Source organism: Chroicocephalus ridibundus, chromosome 11, assembly GCF_963924245.1.
Source record: "Chroicocephalus ridibundus chromosome 11, bChrRid1.1, whole genome shotgun sequence".
NCBI classification, from domain to species: domain Eukaryota; kingdom Metazoa; phylum Chordata; class Aves; order Charadriiformes; family Laridae; genus Chroicocephalus; species Chroicocephalus ridibundus.
The window spans coordinates 21,365,127-21,380,356 of NC_086294.1; the positions used below are offsets into that span (position 1 = coordinate 21,365,127).

At 47.9% G+C, this 15,230-nt stretch overlaps 1 protein-coding gene across 1 annotated transcript; it reads right to left on the minus strand.

Annotated features, from left to right (window-relative positions):
- Positions 1-2,391: 2,391 nt before the first annotated feature.
- Positions 2,392-14,020, minus strand: LOC134521908 (ovomucoid-like). The gene is made up of 8 exons (XM_063349017.1): positions 13,868-14,020; positions 13,322-13,344; positions 12,640-12,764; positions 12,336-12,381; positions 11,318-11,445; positions 11,123-11,177; positions 10,306-10,424; positions 2,392-2,437 (listed from the first exon to the last, which is right to left on the minus strand). Exons 1-8 carry the CDS (start codon positions 13,923-13,925, stop codon positions 2,392-2,394), a joined length of 600 nt encoding a protein of 199 aa, XP_063205087.1. The 5' UTR covers positions 13,926-14,020.
- Positions 14,021-15,230: the final 1,210 nt, after the last annotated feature.

Sequence of the window (15,230 nt, forward strand, 5' to 3'; positions counted from 1 at the left end):
TGCCGGGAAGGCGAGCACAGCGCTCTCAAACCAAGAGTGAACGGACCCGGCCACCAGCAAAGCATCACCATCGTCCCAGTTAACGGGAGCGATGTGCGCGCTCAGCTGGAAGGACGGACCGCGACAGAAGCCACTCGCTCGGTGTAGTGCTGCTTCTCTTGGCCTCTCCTGGGGAGGAAGTTTTGTGAAGTTCCCCTGACCGGGGGAAATCATCTCCTCAAAGGAGGTGACTCCCATTCCTCATTCCCCCCGCGCAGGTGGAGATGGTAGTTGGGTCCATAGAGGTACAGAGGTGTTTCTATTTGCCGTTTGCACTGAAAGTTTCTGTTTTATTGTGATCTATCCTTGTTATCTCAGCCTCCAGATGAAAATGGATTAGATACTGGAATATGTAGTGGGATTTTTGGAGTCACTCAGGCATAAAGACATCCCTCGCACTAAAAAGTCACTTTCCATCTTAAAAAATGGGGTCTTTTTGCTCCTGTGCTCTGAATGTGGTCCAGAGCCACGCAGTGTAATAGGATCACTGCAGGAAAACTTAGGACATGCGGAGGTCATCCTGCTCCGAGCAGGAGGATTGATGAGGAATGTCCTGACCCTTTCCCAACGTGTCCTTCATGACCACTTGTCTTTATGCAGGAGGTGCTTCTTGTTCCCCTCAACCTTGTCCGTGTTCTGGCTGTCTTGCTGTTGAGTATTCTGATGTAAAACCTGAATTTGAAACAAAACAAGTTCACTTCCCCTGGCGGCACGACCTGGGACACAGAGAGCATTAGTCTGCTTCCAAGAAGAGGTGGCAGATTTTGCAAGAATTCAGTAAATTGGGATGGGGAAAATGCCAGGATCAAAGACAGCTGGTCCGAGAGAAGCTCCAGTACGAAGTCGCTGCAAAGTTTTGCCTGCGCGGTTTAACCACTGGCTGGCTGCCGCCTGTAAAGGCACCAAATGACAAAGGATTTGCCAGAATTGGCGTTGCAAATGTGAATTACCAGACGAGAAGCCGGCATTAGGTGTGCTGAGCACATTGCTAAGGCCTCTCTGTTTAGGCATTGCGCCTCAATTGAGTTCAAAGCGTGGATTATGGCATGATAGGCAAACGCTCAAGCTCTGTCCAGACACGGTCCAGAGGTTTAGATGCTCAGCATTTAGGCGCTTGCAAAACGTGTTGACCCCTGAGGCTCATGATAAAATCTGAAGCTGCCTTTGAAAGTTAATCTTGGCACAAAGGAGCTGGTGTCCCATTGATCTGCTGCCAATGCTTTAACAAGGGGAAGCCACAGGTATTTCCCCGTGTGAATTTTGCCCAGTGAAGGAAGAGAGACTAAAGAATTCATTTTCTCATGTTTGCATAAAGAAGGATCCTCCAGCCAGCATCAAGAAGAGAGAGGGCAGCAGTGTGAAAAGGAAAGTAGGTAATAAAGCCTGTGCACGTTAAAAATTGTAAATAAACACAAACACTTGTGTCTAGAAAATCAAGGTCTTTGTATGATTCAGGGAGAGTTTATCCTGGAGGTGGGGAGAGGAAGCCCACAGCTCTTCTTCTCCAGAGATATTTTTTTTTTTTTCTTGTAATTATTGACACTTTATACAATCTGGTGCTCTTCTAAATATAATTTTATTAGCATGAGAAGCTACTTGGCAGCAGGAAACTAATGCTGGTGAGTTCACAGCTTTCAAGACAAAGCGTTCTCCTGGAAGGAAGAAGAAAGACTGATTTGGAAAGAAGAGCCTCGCAGCTTCTGCCTAAAACGAGCCTCCACCTGCCATCTTCTTGTTGCAGGCTTAAACGGAGCAATATTTCCCAGCCTCAGCTTGTTTGTCTCTGGTTTCCAAAGGAGATGAGGCATACGCAGTCACGCTGTTCACCAGCTCTCCCGTCACCCTCCCACAATAACCTCCCGGAGAGCAAGGAACATCTCTATGGAGGCTGGGTAAAGAATAAAGGCGCCCGCTGTCACCCACCCCCTGGGACGGGGCGGGCTGGGCAGGAACCCACGAGCGGTCGCACTGCTCATCTGCCCGGCAAGCGTGTGCCGATTTGCCGGGCAGGACGGGACAGAAGAGCTACGGCTGCTGGGGACGGGAGGACAGAGCCCGCGGGAGCGGTGGGAACGGCCGCTCTGGCACAGGGAGCCCCTTCCTTCCCGGGAGGAGAAGGGTGAGGTGATAGCGTGGCAGAACGAAGCCGCGCGTTGGGCCCTAGCACGGCCGTACCAAAGCGCTTTTCTGGGTACTACGGCAAAAGGAATCCAGCCACAGAATCGTGCTGAGTTTTATTTTATTGAGCAGAGGCGGCGGGGGTGAGGGCAAGCGGCTCCCGTCTCCGTGCACAGGCGTCTGCGGCCGCTGCCGACGGGGGCTCAGCTCTTGCTGCTCGGTGACAGCGAGGACTCAGCATTTCCCCAGGTGCTTCAACCTTATTTTCCCTCCACTCCTCCTGTAAAAGGAGCAAGACAGACTTAGACAAAGCAGTGTAAGGCGGACACGGCACTGGGGGACAAGGGGCTCGTCTGTCCAGACGTTTGCCTGACTCGTGCCAGTGTACCCTGGTGCCTCACAGGGAACACCAAGCCATTTTCTCCTCTCCTTGCTCTTCTCTGGTTTCCCCCAGGATAAGGCAGCCTTGAGCGTGCACCAAATGTCAAGGACTGCCAAGGAAAAACCAATGTTTTGCAAGCACGTTCATGCCGGGGGTGCTGGCTCCTATCGCATCTCCTTTCAAAGGTGACACAGCTCAGGAAAAGGAGAAACTCAGGTTCCTCCTCTGAGATTTGGTGTCTTGTTCCACAAAGTCCATTCAGACTTTTCAGGAACACTTTGGCACGGCTCAGCTCCTGCGTTCCTCCAGACAGTTCTCAGCACCCAGGAGTGTGGGCAGTGAGAGCTGCAGCCTGTGGCATACAGCGGGGAATGTGCAGCAACTCCGCGCGTGCAGAAGGCACGGGCGGGATGCAATTGCCTACCAGGCCCCGTGCTGCCTCTCAGCATGGCAACCAGCAGCGCGCAAAGCCTAGAAATGAATTTAAATTAACTTGCATTCATGCGGCTCTGTTCCAAGGAGGAAATATTCATTCCACTTGGCACGATGCAGGGGCTGGTCCATACAAGAGGAGCAGCCTGGATGCAGGGCCTCCCCTCCGCGAAGCGCATCGTTACATACGTGGAAATGGAGCCAACTCTCTCTGTTATTTCGATCCCCTCTGCTTCCACTTACAGCACGGCCTTGCAGAAGACGCACTTGTTTCCGTACGTGATGCCATCCGTGCCGCAGTGAGGGTTGGACTCCCTCGTGCAGTGCACGCTTCTGTTTACAAACTCTCTACAAATCTGCAAAAGGAATAAAAAAAACCAACAAAAACCCCCACAAACAAACCTTTCAGCATTCCCACACTCTTTCTTTCCCTTTTCAAATAAGAGACAAGGTCACGGCAGTGATGACACTGCCTGTTTACTAAAAGAAAAAGCCCTGTCAGAAATGAGCAGAAGCAATGTTTCGGGGGGATTTTTGCCCTGTGTTTGAGGAGGGAAACTGTAGTCGCCTGGGAGGAGTCTTGATCTCCCAAAGACAGCAGTGGATTAGCCTCGGCGTGCAGGAGAGGAGTCAGCACTGATGCTCTTTCGGGCATTTGGCGCCAAGTTAGCTCCCTGCTGCGCGGACTCACGCACCTTGCGAAACCGGGCGCCCGGCTCGGTGCTTGCTGAGCTCTCTGCCTTCCCGGTGGAAGGAGCAGAAACCCATAGACTAGGGGCAACTATAAATGGTGTCCGCAAAATGTACAGCTATTTTGTCTCTGCACCGGTCCCACTGATGGACCTTGTTCGAGGGGATAAAACACTGTCCATAGCCCATTTGTTTCATGAGAAGATTGGACAGTGGAGCAAAGGGGACAAAAGGGGTGCTGGGCACAAAGACAGCCCCGTGCAAGCGCCCTAGAGCTAATCACGGGAAGCATTTGCTAAACCAACCATCTCTTTCCCTGGGCTGCTTGCTGACACGGCCAGACGTAACATCCATAACACACAAAACAGTGAACTCCCCAAAGTGTCGGATCACCTTGGAAGGACCCCCCCGCTCCCAGCAGACATTAAAAACCGTTTACCGCACACCAAGATCTCAGTTACAAACCCGTTCCTCTAGAAAATGCAGATAAAGTAAGCAGAAACGGCTGCACTAACCTCTTCGATGTCTTGACCTGCTACATCTGGAAGAAAAAAAAACACAACAAAAAACAAACAGAGATTTTACACGTCAGCATTATTTTCTGACACAGGCTGAGCTAAAGTCACAAACCCTTTATGGAAACCACAGTGAAACACACACCAGGTTTTTCCTACTCCCTCCTCCTGTGCGGCGGCGGAGGGGGCGGGAAATACATTATCTGAATTGCTTTTCAGTATTTTGCTTTTTCGAAAAATGTTACTAAAATACTGTGTACTCAGTCATTCAGCTGTTAACTGCACCTCAGACACATAACCCAATCTGCTGGAAGGCAGCCACTCCCGGGGAAGGGAGCTGCCATATCGGATCTGGAGCCGCGCTCAGCAGAGATTTGAGAGCTATATTGGCGTTCAAGGCTTTTAGGCTCCTGCACCTCTGAACAGCGAAAACGGCTGGTACTGCTGACAAGAGTGTTCCGTGGAGAAGGAGACCCCGCAAGCGGCTTCACAGCCGTCCTCAGCACAGCCCAGAGACTCTCCCAGAACAACTTCATCCCGGGCAAGAGACAGAGAGACGTCGTGGGGTGATCGAGAGCAGAACAGGCAGGGCCGGTCAGTGAGAGCACAAAAATACCCACTGTAACCACCGGCTTGAGGATAATCAGTCCGTCCTTTTTGTATTTCTTCACGGCAAAGACTGCAGTCGGGCACGTAGGTTGAGTCGGAGCTGCGGGACAGGGCGACCCTGCGACGTCTCTAAGGGGGAGCCTGGCGCTCACGGGTGGATCGAATGCAGATTTGCAGAATCCGGGTCACAACACTCTGGGAGAAATACCCAGCATCTCGCGGAGCAGCAGGGGTTCGGATGGGCGGCTGCTCCCGCTGGGTCGGTGGGATCTCCGGTGGTGGTGCTGCTCAGGTGGTTCTGGGCAGGAGGGAACCTGGGGCAGGGAGGACCTGGTCCTACGCTCCGGTGGAAGTCCCAGCCAAGCCTCAGTCAACTAGACCATCACCCATTAACCTGCCCTCCTTCCGCCAATTTTATTGCCCTTCAGTGTTTTATCCCTGGCGCTGGTGTATTTATTATATCCTCAGGTTAGGCTGGGCTGCCTTAATTGTAAAGTCTCTATTAAGGCTATCTGCATGTTATTTACAAAATAGCTCACTCCATAGCTTTTATAAATATTACATGCGGCTACACAAGACTTTGTGATGATGTCTCTTGACATTTATTTATTTTATAGGAGATCACAGGGTTTGCTGCTATTCTGCCTGGCCTTGGAAGGAAGCTTCAGCACGCTGACAGAACCCAGTCCCAATTAAGACTCAATTAGAGACAGATGAATATTTCATCATGAATAATGTGTACAAAGCAATTCACCTCTTTTCTCCATGCACAGCTTGCAATTTTCTCAAGTGAATTCTTTATTCAAATTATTCACAGAAAACCAAGTATAAATAATTCTTGTTCTGCACGTTTTGGGCTGTCACCACAAACCTTCCCGAGGCGGGTCAGCTGGACACAAGCAATTGATAACACTGATGTGACCTATATGTTCCAAAAGTCATCACTCAGCTTCCCCAGATCATCGGAGAGATATGTAAATCTCCAGATAAATAAATTCTGGATCCTTTTAATTTGCCCTCTTTGTTCTGACTCCTCCAGGACATTTGAATTTAATTTTCAAGCTTTTCTCTGCAACATAAACGAAAGCTGAAACTTTCATCTAATTACGTTTCCACATCTCCAAGGAAAACACCAAATACCAAGATGCTTAGGATCAAAACAAGAGCTGATGACCCTGAGGTGAATGAGTTTCTTCTCTAACTGGTTCAGCAAAACTCTCCAGCGAGCATTTGTACCAAAAAAATTCATAATTACACTCTGCTCCGGTACATTTGCTGAAAGAGCCGTTTAGAATTTGCTCGCTCTGTCTCCCAGCGACACCTCCGCTGCGCTATTCACTGCGGAGGCACACGAGGAGTGGAAATATGTCATACGAGCGAGCAAGTCCCACAGACATTTTCTACTTGCTCAGCTTTATCTTCAAGCCTGTCATCCGGTGATCAAGGCGCTCTGAAGTTTGCTGTTGTCAAGAAAGGTTTGGGTTGGTTTTTTTCCTAGGCGAGGGAAAGGATCACTTACCCGAGAAGAAAGAGAGCAGCAGGAGGCTGAGAAGCACCAAGGCACCTGTTGCCTTCATGCTGCAGGTAGGTCTTTAGTCCAAGGCAAGCGATGTGTGCGGGAGGTGTCGTCTCAGCACCGGAGCCCACAGCGCACACACAGACCTGCCTTTCTGTGTATTTATGCTCCCATCCGTAGCCGTCCTCATTCCCCACCTTAATTGTGAGAACTTCTCCACTTCGTTTCTAAAGCCATTATTGGTCCTGGCCATGTTTATGGTGCTTTAGGAATGCTGCCCTGTCCACATCAAACCTAGAAAGGGCTAATTATATGAGTGATAGACTCAGGCTTGTAATACCTTGTTGTTTTTTTTTTTCTCTTTTCTAAATAGTCACAGGATTCTCACAAGGGTGAATTTTCAAAGTGGTGATTCATCAGGGAAGCTGGTAATTTTCATTCTCCGGGCCCTCGCTGAATGCCAGCTCCGAGGCTTTGAGCGCGGCGTGATGACACTCACTAGACGTTACGAAATAAATCACAGCATGAGAATATGTTGTCTGTGAAACCAATTATACGTTGTTCCCTGGCTATTTTTGAGGATGGTTCTAAATTTGTTGGGTTGGGGTGGAGGAGCGCTCCGATGCGACACGCTCTCATAGCCGTGTGCACAGTCCCAGATAGGGCTGCTGACTCTCCTCCCTGAACTATTTAAACTCTAGCTGTCAATGTTTTCCAGTTTTTTCGCATTCACAAACATATGCTAGGGCTCCGCTCCCGCAGCAAGTGGCAATGAAGGGAATTTGACGGGCAATCGGGAGACTTGAGCTCCATTTCCAGCTGAGTCTGTGCAGGGATTTGTGTTCAGCTGCACCATTTGCAAACTATCCGTTCAGATTAAGAATAATAAAATTTTAGCGTGCTTTCCTAAGGAGACAAGGCTCATGAGAGCACCGTGTGTAGATATATCTGTGTATTAGTTCCCCCTGTAAATTTTGACTCTACTAGTTCTAACCAAATTTGACACAGGAGTGAAAAAAAAAATAATTAAGTAAACCCAAATATTTTTGTACGTTTTTCTAGCAACAGAGGGAAGATGCTACTAACGTGCTCGGCCAGCAAGGGAGAGAGATTCTGCAGGAGAGCAATGTTATGAATGCCCTACATCTGTGAAAGCATTACACTGTGTAGCTCGCCAGACATCTTAAAATCCACACAGCAGAGGAACCGTGACTGACAGGTGAATTCTCAGATGTCTATTAAGGGTGAGCTCACGACACAGCGTCTCATATAATTTAGTTATCAAGTCAGTCAGCCGCAGCGCCGTTCAGAATCACGCTCAGTTCTGCCACTCGCAGCACTACTTGTCTGCCTTTTCTAGTTTCGTACGTCACCGCTCGCGGCCACAGCCTTAACGCCTCAGCCCTTTATCTACCCAAACGTTTCGGTTGCTGCAGCACAACTGACTGGCTAAAGCCCCAGCAAACGTACCGCAGGGACCAATCCCTTCCGGGCTGAGGAGAGGAAGAGGCTAAATTACCAACTGGGTGATGATCGTTATTACCCCTTTCGACTTCTTTATAACATCTGAAACAGTCCACCTGCTGGCCTGGGTGAGGAAATTCTTCTGTTCCTCTGACTTCTCTGACAATCAGGTTTAGAAGAAGGGCACCTGGGCCTCTCTTCGCAGTCTAATGGGTGTAGTTGGGCAGAGTCTTGCTGATCTCAAGCCAAGTACAAAACAGACTGCTGGACCAGTCTCTAGTCTTCTGTGATCCAAACCTTTCCATCTTCTAAAGAGTTCTTGCTTAGAGGCTCGCAAGGCATGTAGGATACAGCCATATACCCAAATCTCCCTTTCCCTGTAGCTGAGCAGCTCTTCTTTGGGCTTTCCCGAAGCCTCTTGAGCTCCTAAGCAAGTATCTGGCTTCCTCTGGCAGAAACTGCCCCTGCAGAGGAGGCTCACGGTAGGATCTCGCTGTTGAAGACAATTTCCTGCTATGGCCAAAACTCCGCTAGTCTGCGGACACTCTATAAACCCCTTGGCCAACAAGAAATTATAGCAAAGCTTAGCCCTGTGCTGACAGGTCTCTGTTCACATCCAGTGACCACTTAGACTGTTACTTAATTATTTTTCACACACACACAGGTGTGTAGTGAAGACTCTCATGACTCCACAGCTTATCTTTTCTTAAGAGTAGACACAAAGGCATGATGAGACCTATATTGCCTGTGCTAACAGAAAAAACCCCAAAAAAGAAGTTCCATCCCTGTCCCTAGGACAGAACATTGCTCTGTGCTAGTACTAGGGGATGGACCTACAAAATTCCTGGTGAATAAACGATCTGCTTCAGGAAACAAGATCCAAAGAAAAAGCTTGGAAGTCAGAGATTTTGTCCTAAATATCAGCCTTAGCAGCAGATATTCTTGCTCCATGACAAGAGAACGGGAGGTGGACGAAGGAAGAGGAGGGGAGTGTGAGAGCCATGGCACTGGGGACTTTTTGCCTTTGTTTGCATATTAACTCCTTGACTCACACAAAAAGAAGGTACGTCATCATGAAGGTTCATATATATCATTGCTCCTCCAGTGCACGCTTTAGGCTACCACAAAGATGTTATCTCCATACCTTTTTTTCAAGATAGAAACCATCTTGGAGCTACCAGCGCATCTTCTGGGCCTTCTTAGCTAGTGCTAGAAAATCCAAGACCTTTTCTGGTAGGGTCTGTTGTCCCACCTCTGCCTCAGATAGCCCAGGTGCAACTTTTCACATCTCTTCTCCAAGAAGCTGAAAGCCTGAGCCCAGACTAATTTCTCCTTGGGTCCCCATTAGGCTGGTTATTACAGCCTTGCCTAGCCTGCTGCAATTTTCTGCTGATCAGCACAGTCTCGATGGGCACACCCTTCAGGGAAGCAGCAGTTCCTAATTTTCTTCCCTATGAGATAGCCTCCTCCCTTCGCCATAAGCCTCCTTTTTGTAAGGCACTGCCAGACCTGCCCCTTGCCCAGGGGTGACCATGGCCACCTTTCTCTTCCATGCTTCCCCAGGGCCCTCCCCCCATGCCAGGGCCCCTAAAAGGACCAGTTCCTCCAAGACTCAGCGCTGTTACAAAGAGGAATCCATTTACACTCTATAAGATGCTGAAATTAGGAAAGTGGTGGTATTTTATAGCAGCTTGGTTTCTCTTCTGATGGTTTGGTATGGAGTGACGTGCTCTCGTGAGGGTTTGGGCTGGTGTGTGATGGGCGTTACGCTTTGCTCTTTATTGTGGTTTATTTCACAACTTCTCCTGCCTGACAGATAAGTACCTAAAAGCCTGAAGACCATTACCCCTGCCCTGAAAAAAAATCCCCAAAAACCAGTCTGCGGCAAAGAGAGTGGTTGCATTTCATTTATTGATCAATCGAAGCGGAGAGCAATACGCAGTAGTCGAGGGAGCAGGGAAGAGCGTGTTTGATTGCAGGATTTGTAAGGGAAAAATCAGGGCGAAGAGTACGTCTCCAGCGCTTAGCATGCACCACGGTGTCTGAGGTACAGACTTCCCTGGTTCAGCCTGGAGAGAAAGAGGGAGACCAAAATTACAGACATGTTTCTCAGCATTATAGTCTAACTTTACCCAAATAACCCAAGGTATACAGTAGTTCGCTTAATGTTTGCCCTCTTTCCTGATTCCCCAGGTTACACGCTTCCTCATGCGAAAGAATTTCGGGACAAACCCCGTAATTTTGGACACCTCCTGTGGTCACAGTTTGAATGGCTCTGGCAGGGAGGGAGTCAGCAACGCTATGAGCCTGCAAACGGGGATGTGGATTTAATTGCAAGGGAAGGAGAAGACTCACTCGGGCTTAAGACCTGCAGTGCCTGGGGGGTGACAGAGGAGTGAGTGTCCGGAGAGGAACGCGGGGCAGGGATGGATTTACGGAGGGGCTAACGGGATCTCCGGGGCTTCCACACCAGCTGCCACCGCTGCGTGTGTGCTCCGGCTCCTCTGGTTTCATGGCCGCGCGGTGAGCTCCATACTTACGAAACTGCGTTGCAGAACTGGCACTTGTTTCCATAAGTTCTGCCGTCAGAGCCGCAGAGGGGGTTATACTCGTTGGTGCAGATGAGGTTGCCACCCTTCTGTGGGGTGCAGTTAATCGGCTAATAATGGAGCAACAAGAGGTTTTAAAGGTTTGGTTTGCCGTACTTTCCTACCTGAGTGCTTTCTGTTTGCTTAATGTTTATGATATGGCAAAGCATAAAAGCACTTTTCAGGTGCAGAGGTCCGTTGTTCTGGCAACTCTGCAAACTCAAAGGCAGGGAAAGTGCTTGCCTGGAGCAGCCTGAAGTGGGGAGAAGGTATGTGTGTGTGCGTGGGGATCTAATAAATACTATGATAAATAGCGAAACGATGATGCTGATATTTCCAGGCTGGCCCTCCCCACTGGCTGCTCTGCTCTGGCTCAGCAGGCCAGCAGAGGCAAGCGTACAGAAAGCCACGGTGCAGAAAGCACTCCCAGCCGAGGAATCACCACTGCTAATTGTGCTGGTAGGACACGGCCCTCCCGCTCCCCCGCAGAAGGGATGAGGCAGCCTCTTGCCTCAGCCCCTTTCCCCGTAAACGAAGGTCTCGGCACCCGCTGGCTGCTGTGTTCCCGGGCCAGAGGCGGGGGCTGCACGTCTGAGTCATGGATTTGGTTCAGTACCCTCTGACCCCAGTATATTTTAACTATTTCCCCCAAATCCTACTTCCAGGCCAAATGCACCAGGAGGGTGCAATCGTTTCTAGTATTTAGTTACGATTCAGCGAATTTGTGTTGTAAAATGTATCGTAACAGCAGTGAAAAGTGCAGATTTACCTCGTTTTGCTGGAAGCATTCTCCCATATTGCGCAGGTTAACGTCCAGACCATTCCTTTGGGAAAAAAGAGAGTTGAGAATGAATGAGCACAGCGCAGCCACCTCGTGAGTCAAACTACCTCGTTACGCTCTAAATACCAACAGGAGCATCTGCCGGGCCAGAAACCGCTCCCGTGACCCAGCCCCTTCACTTACGCCACAGCGTTGCAGAACTGGCACTTGTTTCTGTAGGTAACTCCGTTGGTGCCACAGATGGGTGAGTAGTCCATGGTGCAGGGGATCGTAGCACCACCGACGGATCTCAGGAAGCCAGTACAGTCGAGCTGAAACAGCCACAGAACGACATTTTGGTCTCTGCTGCCCTTTGCATCCGTCCCGTGCAACGGAGCACGGCGCAACAGGCGTCTCCCAAGGGGAGAGGAGCTTCCAGCCCCAGCGTGGTGGAGTTGGAGGAGCATGGACAGTTGAAACCCTGCACGTGGGTACGGCATGATCCCGGAGTGTCTGTTTTTTCCTGTCCTGAAATGGGCTTCATCCCTGTCATCTCGGGGGTTCTCATGGAGAACGCCAGCAGGAAGGACTTTTGCCTAAAGCACCTTATGCGGCAGCAACTTTTACTGCGGAATGTCAATGCCGCTGGAAAATGGAGTTTACGCTCACCTCCGTGTTTCTGCAATTACTCTGAGTGTACTGAAATGGAAGTCGTTGTATTATGGTAAATTGCACAGCCAGAGTGTTTCTTTACTTTCTCTCTCTAAACTAAAAATAGAGATACTTCTCCACTTCACGGTAGCTGCGTATATTGATAAACAAACTTCATGATAAATGTTCTGATAGAATCGTTTTTTCTATTACAAAATTACGATTTAGTCAAAATCCAAACCTCCTCTGGGGATTTCTTACCTTCAACAAGCCTCTAAGTCTAAAGAGAAGCGTTTTGATAACGCTGAAGCATTATTGAAACCAAATGTTTCCATTCTTAAGTCTCGTGCTATACACAACACTTTAAAACTCACTGACTTTTACCGTTCAAACAAAATTTAAATTAAATTCTTGCAAATCTGAAATTCTTCAGTTTCGTTCCATTTCTGAGAATTTGAAATGATTTTTTTTAATACCGAATTAATCCTAGGCGAGGTTTCTGCCTAACTCCCTGCCACCATTTCACCCACCACTGCTCAGCGCAGCAGAAGGAACCCATCGCAGACCTTACCCTAACGCATCTTCCATCGTGCTTCTTGTCGAGGGCTCGGTTACGGCTAAAGGGAGAGAGAAGGAGAAGGAAAGGAAGGATTAATCTGTTGATACCATGTAGTCATCTCGGTCATTAAGTCTCTCCACTCATAAAACCCCGGTAATTAATCTGATTCAGGAGCTTTGACACGGAAGATCGCGGGCATTAGGGAAGACAGAAACTTGCGAAAAATCTAGTCCACTCTGCGATTAGTCAGAACCCCAAAGGCTTTTTTCTGCTGCTTGAACTGGCGTTGTAGGTAATGGGGAGACCTTATACTCACAAGAAATCCCTGCAGAGGGAGCACTCGTTGGGGTAGGTCACGCCGTTGGTGCCGCAGACGGGTTCGTAGTTGCGGGGACAGGCAATGGCCGTTTTTCCAGAAAACTGGTACGAGCTGCAGGAGGCCTGTTAAAGAAGACTTTGTAATGTCTCCGAGTGGAGAGAAGGGTGTGCTTGTGTTAATCATGTTTTCACTGCGCTGGGAGACTACCGTTGGCCGTTTTTTTCTCTACTGTTCCTCCATGGTGAAGGAGAGAGGGACAAACTATGCCGTGTTTCCTACGGCATGCAAAAGCACCTTTTCGCTATTAAGACTTTCAGTGCTTCCGGCAAGCACTGCGGGCAAAATTCCTTGGGGAATGAAGACAGGGAAGATATTTAGGCAGTTATTCAATAGTTGTATAGATTTTCTGCTGGCACTCTGCGCTGTGCTGACTCTCACGCTACATTATTAATCGCCGTCTTTTTTGTCATCAACACGGTAAGGTTTCTTTCTCTGACAAAGGTGTTTTCTTATTTTGGGGAAAAGAGGTGGTATAAAACTTAGGAGCACTTTTCCTTCTTCCTTTTTCACTCAGTCCCCTTTTTTTTCTCCCTCCAGCCTTCCCTGGGATACAGCGTGAGCATGAATTGTTCATCTAGACTTAGAAATCAAGACTAAATGGCAAAGATCTACTACTCACCCGTCGTTGAGCAGTAACAAGATCTACAATAAAAACAGAAATTATAAAATATAAAAATTGTACAATGTCCTTGACCAAAATTCCTCTGGAATCATCAATTTCCCAACAGAGTATCCAAATACACTGCCTTATTACTGAGAAGTGATAGTTTTCCCAAATGTTTTATCTACTCCAAGTAAACAAGGAGTTATATGCTAAGATTTTAAAAATCAATTATTTGTGAAACCAGAAATTTTGACTCACTAAAGAAGACAGAGGACGTAAACTTCTGTCCTTTTGCAGCACTATTATCCCCACTAAGCCTTGCGAGTTTAAATCGGCCAAATGCATCCTACCAATCTATAGCATTTATCTGCACGAGGATAAAGTTCATTAAAAGAGAGCTCGCGTATTACTAAATCATGACTTCTCCAAAAGGCCGATCTCTCCTTTAAGATGTATATGTAAAGGCAAAGGGTCAGGAGGACTAGAGATACTAGTATATATAAAGGCAAAAGGTCCGGAGGACTAGAGATACTAGCATAGACCGTAACCAAAACGACTTACCAGAAAGGCAGCTGAGAAGCACGAGCCCAAGAAGGGCAACGCTTCCTGTGGTCTTCATAGCGGAGACGCTTGGATCGTCTGTTACTTGCGGATCTGCTGCTGTTGAGTTCAGCGGATGGTTTTCAGCCCTCTCTCGCCCCACTATATATACGTCTCCCTGACCTTGTGAAGTCATCCCACAAAGTAATTATTTGCTCTGTAAACTAGGAAAATTGTATTGATTATTGAGTTGAGCTCTAAAGAATACTTGTTTGTAAGAGAGATGCCCAGAAGAATTAAACAAAAATGTGAGCTACACCCAGTTCGTTAACAAAGGCGCCTTGCTGTACAATGAGTGATTTGTACTTTCCAAACAGCAGCACTGTCTCAATCGTAGATGTTGTGAAATTACGTGTGGAAGTTGGTAAAGCAAAAAAAAGGCCATTTGTTGAAAGCGTTTGAACCTGTGCCCACCGTACTACATACACTGGACGGTATTTGGGCGGCAGGAGAGCTGCATGGTACACCAGGGTGGGGGCACACCAGCACGGGACACTCCAAGCTTTTACCGACAAAAAATCTGGGGTTTGTCAGGCATCAGTGCACTTTAAAGATGCTGAGGGCTCAATGTTTGTTTCCTGGTACACTGGATTTCTCACCAACCGGAAGGAAACAGTCATCACATTGGGAAAGCATCACCTAAAACATGGGAAGTTTATAAGACCTTTTTATGTAGGAGCAAGAGCTGTTCACCTGTTGTCAATGGGCATCAGGCTGGTTAAGAAATGGTGAGAATAAGTAGCCTTAAATCTGGAAGGGGTAATTTTTCCTCTTAGTGCAGGTGAAATTGGCTTCTTAATACCAAAGACATTCAAGAAAAATTTGCAGCAGCTGCAAGCAGAAGGTGAGACCTTCATCTCCCCCTCCCCCCCCCTATTATATGGCATTAAATTTAAAGTGTCAGCTGAAAGTTGTCTCTTAGGGAAGATAAGTGAAGAATAATGTGCTAGTCTTTGTTAAGTGGTTCGCCTCTATCGCAAATGTATGGAAAAACAAATAAGGAATATTGCATAAAATAATACATTTTTGATTTAAGGTACTCACGGAAGGAAGCGAGGGACGGAACATGTTTGTGTTTAGAAGAAGCTTGATTCATACACGTGGCTTAAAGGCAGCCTGAGTTTTAAATAGAAAATCAGAATTGTTTTTCTTATTATCCTGGGAGATGTTCAAGGCTTAGCACGGGCAGATAAATCATAAAAATGTAGCTGAAAGTGTAAGGGAACTGTAGTCACAGAATAGAGCTTGCGGGATTTGGCCTGTTCGTATCAATGAAATCATTTTCCTGAAAAATAAATGAGTAATGCCATTTGGATCTCATTCA